The sequence below is a fragment of the Ambystoma mexicanum genome, chromosome 11, assembly GCF_040938575.1.
Source record: "Ambystoma mexicanum isolate Mex_15411 chromosome 11, UKY_AmexF1_1, whole genome shotgun sequence".
Lineage (NCBI taxonomy): Eukaryota > Metazoa > Chordata > Amphibia > Caudata > Ambystomatidae > Ambystoma > Ambystoma mexicanum.
This window is the reverse complement of record NC_090934.1, coordinates 1,398,897,050-1,398,917,736: the sequence shown is the minus strand read 5'-3', so window position 1 is coordinate 1,398,917,736 and position 20,687 is coordinate 1,398,897,050. Positions and strand designations below refer to the sequence as shown.

Below are 20,687 nucleotides of genomic sequence, written 5' to 3'. Positions count from 1 at the left end.
ATTGCTTTTACCTTTGCTTCTTTGACCCTTTCAAATCAGGGTTCCGCCCTGGCCCCAAAAGTGTGCTTGTCTCTGTTGTAGATATCCTAGCCCGCCTTTCTGATCAGGGTGGTGTTTGTGTGCTGATCTTATTAGATCTAACAGCGGCATTCAACACTAGTGACCACTCCATCCTGCTGAACCGTTTGTCAAGTTCATCCCCTCACACAGCCCCTGTGCTACTCCTATCCCGATGATACTCATATTATCGTCCGTCTGAATTATCTCAGCTCAGTACTTCGTCCAGCTAAGGAGTTGCCTTGAGGTTGTGGGATGTTGGATGAGCGACAACTGGCTTAAGTTAAACAGAGACACGACAGAGGTGCTGGTGGTTGGTCCTTCCTCTGCTGCATCTGTTTGAACCACAGTCGCTGTGTTCAAAGACGTAGGCTTCCTTATCTTTTGCCGCTCTATTAACTGAGGCCCAGACTGCCACTATTTGCCAGTCTGGTAATTTCCAACTGAAGGTGCTTCGGAAAGTCCTTCCGTTTCTCCCTTGTCATATCTGTGCCCCTGTTATGCCTCCTTGGTGATTAGCATCACAAATTCTGTAATTGTCTTTTTCTAGCTCAACCCGTTTATCTCATTTATTGTCTTCAAGTTTTGCCAAATCTGGTTGCTAGAGTGGCGACGCAATCCCCTTTTGGTACTAAGTTCTCCTGTTATACGCTCTCTTCATTGTCTCCCTATGTCCAAACAAATGCAGTTTGAATCCTTATATATAGTTCATCAGGGCTTTTTTTGGCGTTGGTGCAGAATTTCTTCAATCTAAATTCTGTCCTTGTGTCCCTTGTCGGACACTTCGCTCGTAAGAGGCTTACTGTATCCAGGCGTCTCATTTCAAACATTGCTGGATTGAGCCTGAGGCTGGGCTTTCTCGGTGGCGACAGGTAAGCTTTGCAATCAATTTCCCTGTATCCTTTGGGCAACCGTAAATCACCAACTTTTTTTTCGACGATCTTTAAAAACGTTTCTTTTCTAAATATCTGTACTTTCCTGTCTTGTGTGTTGGGATTTCTTGCTAGCGCCAAGATGCCTTCAGGCGTTCTCTGCACTCTATGAATACACATAACATAACATCCCTCCTCACACCTGTCAAATCCCTTGGCTTCACCTTCGACACCCACCTTTCCTTCACACACAACATAGCTGCTGTCACCAAAACATGCAATCTACAATGACACCTCCTACGCAAAATCAGATATATCCTTTATACTGTTGACTTCCGTACTGCAGTCCAAGCACTTGTTCTCTCTAAACCGGACTACAGCAATGTTCTCTGCAATGGACTCCCCACAACATCCTTACCCCTGCAAGCCATACAAAATGCAGCAGCCAGACACATCCTCCACCTACCCAAACATTCAAACATCACCCCACTCTTGCCCAGCTTCACTGGCTCCCCGTACACCAGAGAATTGCCTTCAAAGGACTCTGCATTACATTCAAAGCCATCTTTCTCAAAACTCCATCTTACCTCCATGACAATCTCAAACCCATCCCCCACACAAACACCAGACAAGCCAGCCAACACAGTCTACACATTCCACTCTGCAAACTCCCACGCACACAAAAAACTGCATTTACCCACTGGGCAGACAGGGCATGGAACGCCCTACCTCTCCACATGTGCACTGCAACCTCCATCATCACTTTCAGAAAAAGTCTAAACACATACCTGTTTCCCCACACATAACTCTGCCCTCCTCCACGGCTACCACTTGCCCATCTTAATCTTTCCAACCTTTCCTGAAAACATTTTGCAACTTCTTTTTCCAATGTAAGGCGCTCCGAGACTCTCTGGGTACGGCCGGCGCTAAACAAAAAATTCAAATAAATAACCAGAAACACGAGATTAAATCTTTGCAAGAAAACATTTATTATGCTTTTTTGTCTGGTCAGCGCAATATTCCTCATACTTTCTGACAATGATAAACCTTTTGCCTTTTTTCCTTCTAACAAAATGTCCTGACATTGCTGACCTTGTATGGTATATCAAGAGCTCACAACTTTTTTTCTACATTTTTCTTTAAAAAAAGAAATGTAAACAGCTGAATTCAGAATATGCAATGAGAACAAACTTTTGAGACTTGACATCGGTGATGAAAACAGAAAAAGTCCTGGCGACCCACATCATGGCGCCCGTAATAGAGGGGAAACAAATATTTTATGGGCACATAACTTGCTTATGGAGGCTCCAACATCAGCTGGTTAAGTTATTGAAAGTGTCCAAGAAACAACAATGCATAGACTTCCTTCAACATTATAATGCAACACAATGATTTAAACAGTCCTACGTAAGATAGTCCGCTCTTTTCAAGACAATACGTTTTGTGCAAGAGCCCTGGTGAGATTATCGTGAGATTATTGTGCAGTCAGGCATGATCTTAAATGTTAACCCTCCCCAACCCAGAGCTGGCATCAAGAATGTGTGTGGCAGTTGTGGGTCACATGTACGTACTTCATGGTGAGCACCCACAGAAGCGCACAGTGGGTGGAACAAGTTGCGCACCCAGTTCCTGTATTACTCCCATGGTGAGCTGAATGGATAAAAAAAGCACAATGTAATTGCACCCAGGGATGTCCAACGTCTGCGGAACTCTGAGCAGGGAAGTGGATATAGTTCTGGTGGCAGGATGAGCTATGATGTGAACGGTGGACCTTCAACAGGAGAGCGTCACTCGAAACCCACATGCCTCAAAGAGCAGTGTTAAGATGACCTCAATAACTGGGAGTGAGGATACAACACGTGCAGTGCCATGTGGTGTGCCGTCGGCAGTCTCTACTGAGAGTTAAGGAGCAGGAGCTCTTCGCTGAGAACACTCCGCCTTCTATCACTTAAATAACGCGGGAACCGTGAAGTGGATTGCCAAGTGGTGTGCTGTGGGTAGTCTGAGGCCTGCGAGCGACCCCGCCAGGACCTTTGCGTGTACTCATGATTTTGACCTGCATGCCTGAGGTGAGGCGGTGAGCTAAGGTGAGACAGAGCGTTGCAGAAGGTTTCTTACTTTATATCAATTATACTGTCGAGCACCGGTGTGAGTGATTAACAATCTGTGAGCCTCTCTGACTAAGACCCCAATCCTCGCTGTGGAGCTTACAACTGCAAAGGGATTGGACACTGCAGGAGTCCCCGCCTGTGGGCAATCACTGTTATTAATACTAGTAAGCTCCTGCTGGCATGTGGGGAAAGAAAAAATACCACCTTCAAAGTTCTGAATCTATGGCTTTGGACGTTGTGGTGGAAAAAACTTTGAACCAAGTGAACATGGTGACAGACCCAGGAAAAAAAATCACTCTTTTCCGCAAAAGCCGGTGAAAACATGCAGTCAGGTGGCACAAACTGGATGCATTAATACAGACTCAACAATGGTGGGAGAAGATGATGTCAGTAATGGTGAATGTTACATATCTGGTCTGTTCTAATCCAAGTAGAGCAGCAAGCCAGCACTTCCTGATTGGAAGTTTTTAACAGTCTGGAGAACAGAATACAGGCGGTAGAAAGCATTTCAGAGCGCCTTAGTGTATCCCCTGGTTTATTAATTACACAAAACGATGAGTTGGATGCAATTCCAGATAGGCTTTTTCCTGAAGGATATTCTGTAAATGCTCCCCTCACTATTAATGATCGTTCTTCCTTGCCATTTCAAGGGGACAATTCAAGCTGTTGTGAGGTTTTCAGGTGTGGGCACGAGCACCCGGGCGGCACTCAATATTGTACTGCCATTTTTCATCCGCCTGTATGACGCAGTGGCTTTTGAAGTAAGGACGAAGACTTCCACTTTGAATGAAATTTAAATCTTTTTGTGGGATGATGCTCGGCCCCATTCTCAACAGAGGCTGGAAGTGGCAGGGCCTACTTCATGTGGAGAAAATAATACAAACTCTTCAACAAAACCTTTGGAGGTGGCAAAAAGGGGCCATCAATCCAGACGAGGCCGGGGGGCTAGCCTCGGGAATACCTGTGACAATATGGGGCACACTAAGCCAACGATGAAATCAATTAAATATAAGAAACTTACGAATATCTAAAGGTAATAAAGGGTCGCAGAGATTTCTTAGGACTATTATGTCGGCCGTCACTAAAAGAGAACTGGATGAACCCAGTGACGGGCCATCACACGCAATGGTCAGGAAACCGGATCACTTTGTTATAGGAGAAGTTAATCTTAGGGATCAGGCTTGTGTGAATAATGCTGAAGAAAGTATGAAAGCAACAGCAGGCCTGTTGCACCGAACATCAGTTATCTCTTCCTCCTCATCTATAATGAAAAAAAGGAAGACAACATCAAGGAAAGGCCCCAATATCCCCCCAAAAATTCCTACGACAGCCATTGACCTCACAAAGATATCCAAGGAAGGAAAACTAGCACAACAGTCAAGTCTACAGAAAACGGTTGGGACAGAGATCGATCAGAGCATTTTGCAGGTTAGAAATGGGAGGCGAGGTGTGTCAAATGCGAACCTGCGAGTCATCAAGTCTAATAAATCAGTGGGTGATATTATACCACCGCAACAACATTCAGATGAAGGCAAGGGTGCTAAGAGAATAGGTCATGATGAATCTAATCTAAAGGCCACTGTGCCACCAATAACTTTTGAATCTCTGTTTGAGGAAGATTGGGATGGTCCACTAAATAGATATAGACTTTTTGGCCCATTAACTACTATTCCAGAATTTAGGGGCATCTCCACAATGTGTCCATCTCTTTGGCCGCAGGCATTTAGGAACTTCTGTTCTAAGTTAATAGAGAAGCTGGTGAGTGACTGTCAAGAAGTAATACTATGGAAGGACTTTGAGAGTTATCATACAGAGAAGCCATGTGCCAATGGGAAAGATAAAGAATGAGCGAGCTTACTTTACAGTAGGATGATATTCTGAGCCTGATTAACGGCAGCAAGTTGCACATTAATCAGAATGAGTTGGGGATGGTTGGCTCCAACCCTCGCCCCAACGTCAGGATCCCAACCTGGTTTTTAGGGAAAATTACTGGAAAATAAGCTAGAACTCGTGTGGTCATAATCCTTTTTTCTTTTTTTTTTTTACACTGACAGGAGTAAAATCTTTGAAGTATGTGACTATTTCTCTGCAGGAAACTTGGTCGAGGGTAGCTCCAGTATTAGATGGATATTTGATTGATCATAAATCGGCCAAGAAAGGTCTCCGAGGGAGACCTAAGGGAGGGTCCTGTAAAAATCTAAATGTTTCCATCCCTCAGAAATGTAAAATGTCATTCAGATGCAGTTTTAATATCAAAGGTAATGGATGGGAGTGAAGGCAATTTATCTGTGATCTCATCAATCAATGTTTATTTCAATTTGTTCAATATTGATGCTGTCTTGGACGACATTGAAAAAGCATTGATTGATTGGCATGGTCCAGCCCGGTCTTCTCATTATCTTAAGTGGTGATTTTAATTGTAGGTGTAATGTTCAAGCATCAGATTTCAAAGAACTGGAACCTAGTAAGGGTTCAGCTGAGGAAGACGCTTTGGGGAGTAATGGTAATCAAGGGAGGATCTGGTCGCAAGTTTTGTCAAGATGAGGGTTTATACAAACTAATTTGTTGTTTGATGGGAAACTCAAAGATGAGTCGAAATGGTTTAATGCAATCTCGACCTCCATTATTGACTATATTTTTTATTAAGTATGTTGACAACGTAGAGGTAATGGACTTTAAAATTGTAAGAACGAGTTTGAGTGATCATGCAATGCTACAGCTGTTCCTCTCTCTAGTAGTAGAGGAGTTCAATAGAAAATGTATGGGAAAGAACCAATTAATTTTCATCAGGAACAAGAAATAGGCTTATTCAACTCAGCCGTAACACCAATAAGATAAATGCGAAATTAGCAAAATGGTTGAATAATTTGACAGCCGGGGAGAAAACTCAGAAACTCAACACCAGAGACATTTACAGCTCCATTGTCTTGATTGGGTAGATGTCCTGACACAAAGGTGTTCCCTTTAAATAGAGTCTTTCCAAACTCCAATCACATTCATTTTGATAAGGAGATAAACATAAAGAGATGCCAGCTAAGACGGATTATCAGGATACTAAACACATGCCCTGATGTGACGAGGGCAGACAAAAGGGAACACAATTCTGAAGCAGCTGTACAGAACTCGGTGTAAGCATCATAAAGTACAACAATATATTGGGAGGAACCTGGATTTGCTAATGAAGATTAGGAAAGATGTCCGCTCCAAACGAAATCCAATCGCACAATCTTGCTCTGCATCTGAAGAGGCTTCGGTAGACTTCTTCAATAAGAAATTTAGCAGAAATAACAATCACCCGATTTCACTGATAGATTCTGCTTCAAAAATGTTGCCTTGATAGTATTGGGGGAATTAACATCTTGGGCTGAGAACACTCAGTGATTCAGCGCGCTGCAAACAGGTTTTCAGAAGGGGTGCTGAGTGGTCTGGTGCTCTTAGCATGTGTTTCTGATATAGGAGCTAATTCTGGTTGCTACAAGGGAAGCTATGGAAGGAGGTGTTTGGCCTACCGAAGGCTATCCTGAACACGGTCACAAGACATGAGCTGTGTCTTGTTTCTCTAAAGGCCAGGTATGTTTGGAAGCAGCTTTCTGTTTACAGAAAAATAATTGATCCCCCAAAAAATTCTCTTTATGAGAATCTACATTTAGCCATGTATGCAGAAAATGTCCCCTCTATTCAAGAATTTAGAGTACGGATGAGTTCTGTACTGGTATACAATGGGGTTACTGAGGAAGATCTTGTGTACTGAGGAAGATCTTGTGCAGCGACCATGGATTGTTAAGAAGATTCTGTTTAGGATTGATTTGGCAGAGACAGCTAATTGCATTGCCTCCTATTCAATCTATGAGGAGTACTCTCAAATATTTCATGCACGAGAGTGTCTACCATTGTATCTCCAGCGTTTTCCTTGTCCTAACATTTGCATGACATACATGCGCTTTAGGCTAATCCAACTCCCTATCTACGAGAGGATTAAGCACTGGAGGGACTCCTTAGTGCCACTTATTAACAGCTCATCTGACTATAATTGTAGGTTTTGTGGAGTTCACGGCTCTCCTGAAACCTTGAGACACTTGGTTACTGTGTATTATTACTTTGAGGAAAAATGTTTAACATGCTTTAGGGATATTGTCAGTAGTTCGGAAGTATCCAAGAATCTTCTTTGGTGCAGATGCATGTGGGGCACTAGTATTGATTCGTTTTTAGCCTTAAATGTCTTTTTAACTTTCGTTACATCAGAACTGGACAAGAAAAACTTAAAAAGTGAATAACAACTACGTTGTGTTAGGTAGATAACTAGATATTGAATTGAATTTATTTTTCTTGTTTGTTCTACATTTTTATTAATACTGATTTTCTTTTTATACATTGCTTTTATGTGAGATAAATATATTTATGTGTTTTGTTTAACTATGTTGTGTAAGATTTCTTGTAAACTATGCATGCAACAATAAAAAAAAAATACTAATTTTGGTCACTCGCTATATGTGGCAACAATAGATCTTACCTCTGCCTTTGATAATGTCAACTTGTCCCAGCTATGGGAAAAGTTGGTGATGACGCGGATAGATCCAGGTTATTGTGGATGATTCAGATGTTATACATGGGCAACTCCACAAAGGTGAGATTGAATTCATTGGGAGAGCTGTCCAGAGACATCCACCTGTGGAAGGGAGTTTGTCAGGGGTGTGTCCTGGCCCCCACTATTTAATTTGTACTTGGCAGACCTGTGTGAGGAAAGCAAGGCTTGGAGGGGCAACTCACCTAAGTGGCCAAATTTGACATTAGGATGCATTGCATATGCAGATGATCTTATCCTGATGGATTACACTCCTGCAGGATTGCAGTGTCTTCAGTCTGGGGTTCAGGCCTACTTAAATTACAATCAGTTGCAGATCAATCCAGCTAAATCCTATGTCATGACATATAGTACAGGCAGGAGACCTAAAAGTCACATCTGGAAACTGAATAATGAAGTGGTAAAGACAGCAGAGTCACTTTGATATTTAGGTTTTGTAGTCTCAAGTAAAACATCTAGAAAGACAGAAAATGAAGATGGATGAGAAAGCTCGATCGTGTCTCTCCCCTTCTGAAGTCTGTCAAAAGTAAACTCTGTGCATTTTCATTGAGTGCCCTAATTGAGTTTTATAAATGGAAGATGCCCGCTATAGTGTTGTATGGATGAGAGTTGACGAACTTCAAAAACAGGAAATGTGTTGATGTACTGGAAGGAAAAATTCTGAAGCAGGTCCTGGCCTTCCTTTTTTCAGTCCTCATGAGTGTCATCAGAATAGAACTTGGCTTGGTCTCATGGTGGTCACAGTATATTAAAAGGAGTCCCTCGCTACACAATAGACTTTCCCAAGGTGAGAAGCCCTCTCTTGCTTTCTATCTGAATACATTTTTGCTGAAGAATTCCAACCCATATTGGAGAAAATACAAGCAGAGATACAAATAATTTATTTCTGTGCATGACATTACTGGTCTTGAATCTGATCCCACCATGAAAACAAAGGTCACCATGAAAGCAAAGGTCACCATGAAAGCAAAGGTCAAACGATGGGATGTATCAGTGGATATTCAGGATCTGGGAAGGTTAAAGAAAAAGATCTTCCATCTCCCTTTGAAGGATATCAGAATGTATCTGCTCAAATTTCCCTCTGCAAAATGTTGCGACTGGTACCTCACATTCAGACTTAATTGCCTGCTTACACTTGAGGTTATTGGTGCTAAAATGGGTATTCCCAAGGAATTGCAACTCTGCGGATTATGTGACGAGGGTACAGAGTCGCTCCTACATTTAGTTCTACATTGTCCATTGTTATTAAATCATACGACACAGATCTTTGAGCCTTTTATCCATTCAACCGCTGCTGTTTTTTCTAACGACCTACAGCAGAGGCTAATGACATTCTCTCATGAAAGCTTTAGTCAAAATGTTGGTGGAAATCTTAGTTGCAATTAATGGGGTGATGGTCCAGGGTGATATTGGTGTATGGCAACATTTAATGTTTTAAGTAGGGGGAAACGACCATTGGATGGAGAGCTTGTTAGGATTTAAATAGAGATTTAATGAGATGCGTTAAAGTTTGAGGCTGTTTTTCTTTTTCTTTCTTTCTTTTTTGATTTCTGTATGTTTTTATTCAAACTGCTCTTCTGTATGTTTTGATCTATTTTGATATAGGAACATTGTGTAAATGTACCATGTGTACTGAAAAACACAAATATAAAAAAATCTAAATTAATCACACCCCAAGACTGACACAGTAGATACCGAGTACAGAACAGTACAAGGTGGAGCAGAACAGTTCTACAATTTTGCTGACATACCCAAAGGACTATGGTAAGGCAAGTGGCCCAATATAGCACCCATCTGCCAATAATGTTCCTGTAATAAAAACAAAGAGTGGGCAGATTTTAATGGAATACAGGCAAAGGCAGATGAAGAAACCAGTCATGTTAATGAGTGCAGGTCGGAAAGTATCCATTTACCAGTGTGCTGGTACGGACACTGTGTTCTGGGGCAGGGGTGCACAACAGGCTGGGTTAGCAGTAATAGCTGTCACTTGGTGGTGCAAGCAGCAATGGGTGCAGTGGTGTTGCTGATAGGAGATTATTTAGTACACTGGACCTTTTTGGACTTCTAATAGGTGAGAACTGTGTAAGGTTGCAAGATTCTGATAGGAAGGAGTTTGTGAGGGATCACTGTGGTGGTGGAGTGGTGGAATAGGGCCTCAAATGCTTCCTTGGTCTTAGTTGTAAAGTTCTTCTTTGGTTTGAGAGATGAAGGTTTGGTCCACTGTTGCATGTGTGCTCAGTACCCTGGACAGGTTTCTGATGAGTGGTTGTCAGCAGTGGCTCTCATGTCCTGGGGGAATGTGGCGCTGGGACGTCGTGGCGAAGGAAGACATACCCATTCGATGGTAGGCACAAAGTGCAACGCATAGGGGTTTGAAGTGTATTATATTATTGATGGGTAGCCAATGGAGTGCACATAGTGTTGGGGTGATATGTTCAAACCTTTTCATCCTGAGAAGTCTGCATTTTGGACGCTTTGTAGTTGTCCCAAGAGGTATGCTCGGGGTCAAATATAGAGGCTGTTTGCATAGTGCTATCTTGTTAGCACCACTGATGGCACAAGCATGGTTCCCTGGGTGGACGTTAGGTAAGGTATGATCAAACGTAATGCAGAGGGTTGGAAAAAGCTATTTCTGACAATAGCTCTTGCCTGCGTTTCCAGTGTCAGGGTACAGTCCATTGTGGCTCTGAGGATCCTTCCCATGGAAGATAGTACTGGGCTCAGGCCCATCTCAGCAGGCCAAAGGGCTGAGGCTGTGTTAGGAGGAGCTGGACTGCAGAAGATCAGTTCTGTTTTGATAGAGTTGACTTTTAGTCTGTTTGCTCTCATCCATGTGTCTACGTATGAAAGGCATGTTTTTATGTCTGGAAAGTTTGTTACTTTTTCTTGAGTCAGAACCGTATTTGAGGGTCATCAGCCTAACTGTAGCAGGTGAAGCCAGAGTGCTTTATGAAGTACATAAGAGGGGTCATTCAGATGTTGAAGAGGTGAGAATACGATACGTGTTATACTCTACAGGATGGAGTGTGTGGCTCGGATTTGTACAAAGCCCCCATTGTGGTTTCAATGTTATAGGTGAGGAAGGAGGTGGTTCAGCATAGAGCGGTTTCTCTAATACAAATTCTTCCCAGAAGGATATCTTGGCTGACAGCGTGAAAGGCAGCCAAGACGTATCAAAGGATGAGTAGGATTTCTACGTTGTCATCTGCATTTTTCTTCAGTCTATCCCAGACTGAGGATAGAGCAGATCCTGTTCACCTAAATGGTCTAAAACAGTGCCTTGGCTAGAAGGTTATTTGTTTCCATGAAGTCTTGGAGTTGACCGTGTCTGACATTTCTGAGTATTTTTCAGATGAAAGGTGCATTTGAGATGGAGCAGTAGTTGGCAGTGTCATTTGGACAGGTGGGCATTTTTTGAGAAGTGGTTTGATATTCGTAGATTTCAGCAGCAGTGAGTCATTTCCGGTATTGATGGAGACATTTAGGAAGGATAGGGATATAGGCATCAGTTCTGGATGTTTGGAGATAGATTTGTCTAAATTGGGAGGGCATGGATCTTCCAGAGATCTGGTTGGGTTGGAAGAGCCGATGGGCAGAGGAGTCCTCGACACAAAAGAGGCAGAAAACGGTTATAGAGGGGACAGGTGCAATTGAGCGTGATGTATCCTTGGTAGGGTATGAAAATACACATCCTTTGTGAGCCAGATGTTCTTGGATTTGTGGGATCTTTTTCCTGAAAAGTTCAGCAATCTGATCTCAGAGTTTTGGGTCTGGAACGCTTCTGAGTTTTCTAGCCCTCTTTATTCAAAGTCTGCACTTTTTCATGTACTTTTGGTGGACAAGAATTCAACCAGTTTCTTTTTATGGGGGGGTCCTCATACCCCTCTTATCACAACCAGTTACCCCCCTAATACTTTACCTCCACATATGCATGTGTAATTGGTTGAATTCAACCAAAACTGCATGAACAAAGGGCAGCCTTTAAAAAAGAAGACTTTCAAAGTACGTGTTACAGGTTGGAACTCAGGCTTCAGTGCAAGTTGTTGGGTTTTTAACTCTTGTATTATGTTAGCTTGAACATTTCATTCTAGCTAAGTTGGGCAGATTTTGTGTGATGGGAGTAGTGCGCTTTCTTGGCTTGATGACTTCTGCCCTGTAGGAGAGTTGCTGCTCATGGTCTGCACATTTGACAGATGGCAGGTTGTTTTTCCTCTAGGTTTCCTTCCAATTTACTGTTTTTATATTTCATAGAACTTCGTTTAGGGGTGATCCATTTTGCAAGTTTCATCTTTTGTGCCTTTTAAAATGTTTATTTGCAGCATTCCTGCCTACGGCTGACATAATCCAGTTATGTAGATAGCAGAGTTTCTCGTTCAGTGTGGTCATGTGTCTGTCGGCTGTGTGGGTTGATTCGTTTGCTTCAAGTGTTTCCAGTAGAGTGTTGAGTTTTATGTTGTTTCAGGGTCTGATCGAAGTCGAGGGTGGTTCTGCGAGGAGTGGTGCCTCAGTGAAAATTGGGGAAAGGTATGGGATATGTGATCACCCGGGGGAAGGTGTGCTGGAGAGCAAATGGCGATTATGTTTTCATTGCGGAATACGCTGCCTAGAGTGTGATTAGCAAGGTATGTAGAACCCTAACTTATTTGTTTCAGGTGTAGTGCGGTAAGGTTTGCTGTGACCGATTCAGTCGTGGGACTGTCTTCTTTCTCAAGCCAGATGGTGAAATCTCTTAGTACAGTTACATTTGAGATCCACTGTTAAGTTGGCAGCTGCAGCAGCAAGTTTGTCTGTGAAGTTTGGTCTGTAAGAAGGTGGCCTGCATGTAAGGAGGAATCTTAAGGATGAGGTATGCGAAATGGAGCAGATGAGAGTGAGCGATTCAGTCTGACGTATCGTCAATGTTGGCTGTGGAGACTGTGTGTACCCTTTGCTTTCCCCCACCTCTCCTATTGGTATGGTTTACACATTTGATACTGTAGCCAGGAGGGACACTCTCTTGCATAATTTGGGATTGGTCACTTGAGAGCTATGTTTCCGTAATGAAAAGTAGATCCATTTGGTCCTCGGAGAGGTAAAACCTGTCGGAGTGGCAAGGAACACGTCCGCCCAAACAGGCATCTTTATGTCCCTTTGGTAATAGAAACACAGAACAAAACATCTTGCATGATCCCCTCAAACCGGAGCAATTCCCCAAGCATGCTTGAAACTGAATTTAAATCAACGAAGAAAGCTTTTCAGTGGACAAAGAAGAGGTGCGCATTGGTTCAATTCATCCTCCAGTTTGATGCCATTTATATTCACTTGAGTCCATCAAGATACTGTTAGCAATACAAGACTAATTATGGACTATATTGCTATACATCTCCAGTTTACTGTGGTATTAAAGCTATCAAAGGGGTGTTGGCCAACACATTATGCAATCAATTATGCAAACTCCAGCAATGCTTGCTCCTAATGGATCAGTAAGTCCCGGCGTGCAGGTTTCCGACAGGTCCTGCCCATAGGCCGTATTTTATCCCGCCAGGAGACATGTCCGACAGCAAAATTGTATGAAGAGCTTCCGTTCGCAGAGCTTGTTCGTCTTCACCATCTCGCAGAACATCTCGTCCGCTGGATGAATGATAGAAAAGAAACGATCACATCAACCGTTGTTTGTTGTAACTGGATATATAGGACTTTCTAGATAGCTGAGCAAAACACATTGATCACCTTCCACAACGGTGGCGTGTCTTAGCATGAAATAACGGTCACTTTTATGCCTGAATATGGATTTTTTCTTCTACCATTCAGTCTAAAATCCCTCACAAAGTACAACATACACATCTACATGAGCACTAAACTCCACTACCCCTGCATGTGCACTCTAAAGTCATAATTACTCACCTAAACGATTAGGTAGTGGTTAACTACTGAGGCAATCCTTTTGGGGTACGTGTCTATGCAATCTAGACACCCTGTCTTCCTCAATTCCCCATCCAGAATATTGCAATCAAGGTAGCCAGCAAAACCCACTGACCCACAGATATCAACCGGTCCAATGCGAAGCACACTCGTGAGATGTGGAAGGATCACTACTATGGAATATTTAGTGCTAAACCTAATATCCCACTAGAACCAGTGACTGGTCACACATTATAAGGCTCAAAAGGCATCTGAACTGGCCTAAGAGCCCACAAAAGCAGACGTAGAGCACTGCCCTCTCCTACACAGCCAAGAGTGACACATTACCAAATAGTGGAAGCAACAAAATTTAACACCACATTCCCTTTACGGTTTGTGGAAAAATGTATTGATCCTGGCGGCTCAAAATTTGCGACAATGTGGCACAATGTTTGGCCTTAACCTCGATAGGGCTCATTTAGAGTTCCACTATCTGGAAAGAATTCCGGTAGTTCCGCACTGGCATTTTTTCCAGACCGGGGAAACACAAGTTTACCGATGGGGCAGTGAACTCCTGGCAAGCCTGAGCTCACGCGAGTTCAGGCTCCTACTGGGAAATAAATGCCAGAATCACAGGCACCGATAATACCGGCAACCCCATCCCATGGAGTCATATTGGACTCCATGGAATGTGAATATAACGGCGTCTTCGCTGCCCGAAACATCCTGGGTAATACTGGGTTATCAGGCGCGGGAAACAGTAAGGCAGTTTTATCAGTATTCCGCCAGTAGGCGGGATACCAGCAAAACTGTTACGAGGGCCTATGTGTTGTGTTCCCAAATGTATCTTGCCCTGAAATGTTAACATGAAATGCTTTTTATATACACTTTCATTTTGCATGTGAAGGTGTCCCCCTTTTCTACAATAACCCCCCCGCCCCCACCCATAAACTCCTGCTGGCTTTTTCCGAACCTTTTTTCGTTTTTGAGGGAGTTTTATACATTCTTCACTTTGTTTATTTGTATAATTATTTACTCCCCTTCCCCTTTCTCATTCTGGGACATATTATATGTCTTGTTATGTAATTTCATAGCAACGCTACGCCGCTTTGTAGCAGGCTGACAAGGGGTGTGAAACAGCAGGAAGGAGACATATGCCACACCACAAACACCACATTAGAAGGTCGGAATGCAGCAAGCAACACATGCTGATCTGAGAGTCTGTGCCAATGACTCCAGAGCAAGAGGAAATGACAGGAATATCCGCACCATGAAGTGACCGCACCTCCCTCTTAGCAAGAAACCACTTACCGGGTACACAGTTCATGAAAGATTGTGTACATTGACACGTAGGAAACAATTCAATCAAAAGATGCTTTGATGTTGTATTTCAGTACTTTAATCTTGTTCAAAGGAGGTTTGCCTGGCATTTCGGTGCTGGACTACCCTTGTGGGCGGGACACAGACTGATATGCAAATGGATATCCCTCGTTTGTAAAAAGCGATGGCTGCAGACTCTCAAAGTGGGAAAAAAACACAGAACGGGTTATCATGGGGCGCCAGCTACATTTTTTGTATTTTTGCAAGGAACTTGGGGTTGGTCAGCCCAAGTTACCTGGGGGAACTCAGACGTGGACCCCTTGCTCACTGTGCTCAGAAAGGTACAGCTCTTTCTCACTGATGAGACCCAACACGGCCGAAACATGTGTATGGGGTTGCTGTTGGTACTCTTGTACAGAAGGGAATTGCCATAGTATTTTGGTGCTGGACTGCCCTTGCGGGCGGGACAAAGACTGATATGCAAATGGATATTCCTCCTTTGTGAGCTGGTCCTTGAAAGAGAGAGACTAAAGCATCAGGGTCTTTCATTGGCTGCAGTCTCTCAAAGTGGGAAAAAACCACAGAACAGGTTATCATGCCATGTTCTTTCTAGAGAGGGGCGCCAGCTACCTTTTTTGTATTTTTGCAAGGAACTTGGGGTTGGTCACCCCAAGTTACCTGGGGGAACTCAGACGTGGACCCCTTGCTCACTGTGCTCAGAAAGGTACAGCTCTTCCTCACTGATGAGACCCAACAAGGTTGAAACACGTGTCTGGGGTTGCTGTTGGTACTCGTGTTCAAAGTAGGTTTGCCTGGCATTTTGGTGCTGGACTGCTCTTGTAGGCCGGACAAACACTGATATGCACATGGATATTCCTCCTTTGTGAAAAGTACAGTGAGCAAAAAGTGATGGCTGCCGTCTCTCACAGTGGGTAAAAACCACAGAACAGGTTATCATGCCATGTTCTTTCTAGAGAGGGGCGCCTGCTACCTTTTTTGTACTTTAATCCAAGTCACATCAGTGTTTCGATTCTTGCACTCTTCTTCAGTGGTATCGAGATACTGGTATCTACAACACACCTCGCATGTGCTTGGCACTATTTTAAGAATAGACATATTAATGCACATGGCTGGACATTAGATTGCTTGAACTACAAGTAACTAAGCAAACAATAAAACAATGAATGAATATAGCGCAAAGCATAGATTCGAGAATCTTCCCAAGTACTAGATAATCGTATCCCTTCATTGTTGTTGCGGTTGAACAATAAAACCCATCAGCAATGCTATCATATGTTGTACATGTGTACATTATGCTGCTACCATATACACACCTTCCATACATCACTAATGTTGTTGTATTGACATTTCTGTTCCAGTGTCTATTGAGGTATAGGAAAACCTTGGAATATAACATTTTTTACTGTAGACATTGTAAACTGACATGTGCTCAATTATGGTAAAGGTGCTTCATTATAAACCAAAAGTATACAAAAGCTCTTTAACATGTACAAAACCTTGATGTCTTTATTGTGCAATGCTAATAACAGGTGGAGCATCATATGTATATTGCACAAAAGTGTAATATGTGCACATTAAGGGAGTAAAGGGCTATCAAGCCACCGATAATCACTGAAAGATACAATCCCAAATCATGCCAAGCCACACTGCAATGAAAGACCCTGATGCTTTAGTCTCTCTCTTTCAAGGACCAGCTCCAATTGCTGAGCAGCATTTGTTCTTCTGCCACGATCAATGGTGGAGAGTTGGGCAGGAAAGGAGGAGCCAACGCCAGGAGATGGACTAACCTTGACCTGCAAGTTCACGAAGGGGCTCCCAGAAGAACTCAGGCCCGTGGGAGCTTGTTTCATCTCAGTATCCTGAGGATCAGGGCAATTGGAGGAAATACTTAGAGGCATTGAGGAGGGCAGGGGATCGAGAGGGCATTGATCGAACACACTCCTTCCATTGGGAGTCCTGGAGCAAAACGATGGGCGACTGTGGTTGAGTCAGGAGGAAAACATGTCCATCCTTGGGAGGCCAAAGCACAGGGCAATCAACTGAACAGCAGATGGGCTGGTCAGAATTTCCTGATATGAGTGAGGTTTCCTGCTGAGGGGGTCTGCCATTGTGTTGTGGATTCCCTGATATGGGCAGCCTCAAGAGAAATTAAGTTCCTCTATGGCCAGGAACTCAGGTTGAGTGAGGTAGACAGCAGGAAGGAGGAGCCCATTCCACCCTTTGTTTGTTGTTTTGCTTATTTATATCGCGCTTACACCTAAGATCTGTACATAGAACATATTTACGTACATCATCCCGCCTGAACTTGGTACTCATTTATTGGACCTCGGAAGGATGAAAGGCCGAGTTGGCCTTGCCAGGATTCGAACCAGCGACCTGCAGATCACACATAGATCACAGCATCAAGCGCTCAACCCGCTCAGCTATCTTACTGGCATGTAGCTATCTTACCGGCACATGGTTCAAGTAAGACATTGTCGTCATGTTGACTGACACAGTCTTCATTAGGGAAAATCGGATCTGTGAGCCGGATTGCAGGAGAGCACGACAGACCGCTTCAGGCTACCTCTAATAGGAAGAGCATGGCGATTCCCTAGGGGACTACCGTCTCGGCATAGGGATGTTCCCTGAGATTGCACCCCATGCACATATACTGGCATCTGTGGCGATTCCTGCCAGCAATGGGGGGGGTCCAAGGAAAACCCATGAGTGGACTGACTGGGTCCAGCCACGACCAAAAAGGAACCACTGCCTGAGATGAGATCGGATCGGTTTCTCGAAGTCCCCTAAGGAAGGTTATCAATGCCGTTGCGTTGAAGATGCCACAGCAGAGGTAAACGAAATGGAGTCTTGCCCATGGGGTAATGAAGGATAAATTCACAACCTAAAGCCCTTGTACCTGAAGCCATCTCCCAGCCGAGGCCTCCTTTAGATGCCATAATCCCTTCACTTTGTGTCCTGGTCTACTCTGGCCTCAGAAGGCGAATCTGCCCCAGGTTGCTTGGGAAGCATGCCATGATGAACAGGAGGTAGTTGGCGGGCGGGCCAGTGAGACACAAGCCTGTGAATAGACAGGCAGAACTCGTATCCGTCCCTCACCTCCTGAGCTGATGGACCTTAGAGCAGGACATTCTCCCAATAGGGATAGATCACTTGGCCTTCTCAACGCATCCTTCCAATCAGAGGTGCCCCGGAAAGATGAACTGGGAATGGTGACTCCCCTATAGCGCACCTCAGAAATCACTGATACTCTGGCTGCTTTGGTACACAGAGATGAACATCACTGATGTCTAATGAGGCCAGCCAATGCCCAGGTGTGAGCAGCGGGATGATACACTTGGGGGCCTCCAGCTATTCACTTCATTCTGGCCCAGGACTAGCCTGCAGCATCCTCACGCCTAGGAGCTAGAAAGATCTGTAAGTAGCACCCGTGGCCCAGCCTGGCAAGGTACAGGACAGAAGGATTTCTACTGTTCCAGATGGTAAATCTCCTGCCTCAAACATGCCTTCTTCAGTGGGTCTAAAGGCCAGACTACGCCCACAATTCCCGTGACACGAGAAACCGAGCGGAATTAATTTTTGTAACGTCCTTGGATAATGCCCAACACTCGTAGATCTGTGATGGAGGATAGAAGTTAGCCCTCTAGCGACTGATTCTTCCCCACCAAGTGACTGACAGTTAGGAGCACAGTTGTAATAACTGAAGTATTAGAGGGCCAAGGATGACAGGAGGCAGCTGGTCCAAGGTAAGTGTCCTTCACCTTATGTTGCAGGAAGAACCAGCTAAGGCGGCAGTAGAGGCAAGTGCAGGTATGCAGAGGACACAGACCCCGATCATCCAACACCATGGGGAAGATAGTGGACACAGACTACCTGACACTCATGCAACACGGAAGGGCAGAATACTCAGAGAACATGCCAGCGAGGGCATCCAGCAGCCAGGCATCGGGGATCAAGTCACCCACGGACAAGCAGGCAGGACACGACAGAACAAAGATGTTTTGGGAGGGGATAGCGTTTTCTTCCAGGTTGGCACCCACCCCTGCTCCTGAAGGATGGTTTGCCTCCTACAGCAGAGTAGGATAGGACAACAAGGAAGGGTTATGACAAGCAGGATGGAACTTTGCTTTTTCCTAATGCTGTTCCTGTTTGTGAACTCTTTGTACTTTTTCTTCCAATTTGTTTCTAAAGAGTTTGGTGCCCAGGATTGGGAGTCTAGGTGCAACGTTTCTGTGAGTTCTCCATCTGCCCGTCTCTAGCATGATTATGCCTGCTGGCCCCTACTACCAATCCCATGGTAAGATGATGCGCGGAACCTATTGTCGGCCACATCAGACAAGAACTCTACTTACTGGTGCCTGGTGTGCAAAAGGCAAGAGCATTCCTGCCCCTTCTCTATGTGGGTGAGGAGTGACTGAAATTTGTCGAGCAGGGACTGGGCCGCAGAAGAGGAATGTGTGGAGGCAAAAAGAGACTGATGTACTTCTGCACAGCACTTCCAAAGTGAAGCATCAACCTGCTTTTCTGGTGGATCCCGCAATGCTTCTTCGTCAGGGGACTTCGAAGGGTGACCATTGAGGCTGGACATCAAGGTATCTGTTTGCACCGTAATGGGCATGGTCTGTTTGCTCTCCCCTGAACGGATACAATTTCCCATGAATGGTAGGATGGAAATCATCCAGTCTGGTTCTTTCCATTTCTGAAGAGCCTTGTTCCTTGTATTGGCAATCAGGGAGGGGCTTTTCTGAATGATCTTCTTAAACAAACAGTAGGTCTGAGGTTCTGAACTGGAGCATAACCATCTGAGAACTGTACTCTTAAGGTGACATGTTCTGATACTTTGATTACCGACTCCTGCGTCAATGTAGTTCCACTTGGGGCCCTTTTCCTCGCCATTTGAGTGGACAGCGGATGGCTCTGAAGATGAGGAGTATGAAAATGAGGGGGAGGAAGGAGAATTTCCATCATGTTGCGCCTCCCTGCTTCTGCGAGAAGCAGCTCTCGGCTCTCCTTTTAAGGTCTTCCCGATCAGTGCCCTTAGCTTCAGGGAAGAGCCACTCCTCTTCATTCTGGGCGATCGAGGGGGAGAGCTGGAGTTACGGGAAGAGGAAGGTTCCCTGTGCCTCTTTTTACCCAAGCATTGGTGGGGTGCCATAGTACTAGGAACCTGCGGCCTCTGACTAGCAGCAGGTATGAACAACGTCCCAGAGCATAAACATGTAACACCAGAAACAACTGCAATCCAACTGGTGTGGTCATGTACAGCTTTTCTAAGTGCAAGCTCAATTGGCCAATTGAGCCGCCACTGTTCCTGAAGGCCTCAGCACATTCAGCTAGGCTAAGCACTGGGATTGTGAGCAGGAGGGTGATCCCCCCACCCCCTGTGCCTCTCCAGCAGGAAATAACCATGTAGTCCAACTTGCATAGCCAGTCAGCTGGATCTGCCCATTTGGACCAGCGGAGGCTATCCAGCTTACGCTACAGGAAGCCGGACCCAGCATGGGGTTCATGGGCCTGCTTCACTAACCCTGGTTACGCTGGACCAACCTAGGCTCCACCACGATCTAAGCCCAGCGGAGTGTGCGGGAGTCATCAAAGTGATCAAAGTGAGAGTACAAGCGTGGTAGGTCCTCTGCTTGAGATAAACAGCTGCCTAAGGGTCATCAAAAAAATACCCAGGATGTTAAGGAGCGGCGGCCATCTAATGCCCTAATAGTGGACGAGAAGGGTTAACAAGCAATTTCTTCTGGGGTGTTTGTGAAGGTTCCTGGGGGAAGGCGGACAGGATTCCTTTAGTTAGGACTGGGGGACATGGGTGTACTAGAAGTTTACCAGTCAGGTGTA

At 44.5% G+C, this 20,687-nt stretch overlaps 1 protein-coding gene across 1 annotated transcript in view; it reads right to left on the bottom strand.

The window, feature by feature from the left end:
* Positions 1–1,899: 1,899 nt before the first annotated feature.
* PCSK6 (proprotein convertase subtilisin/kexin type 6) overlaps positions 1,900–20,687 on the bottom strand; it is a 1,232,090-nt gene continuing 1,213,302 nt past the window's right edge. Inside the window, exon 21 of the mRNA XM_069625020.1 lies at positions 1,900–13,232. Coding sequence (XP_069481121.1) covers positions 13,135–13,232 — 98 coding nt within the window. The 3' untranslated portion in view covers positions 1,900–13,134. The remainder of the gene's footprint in view (positions 13,233–20,687) is intronic.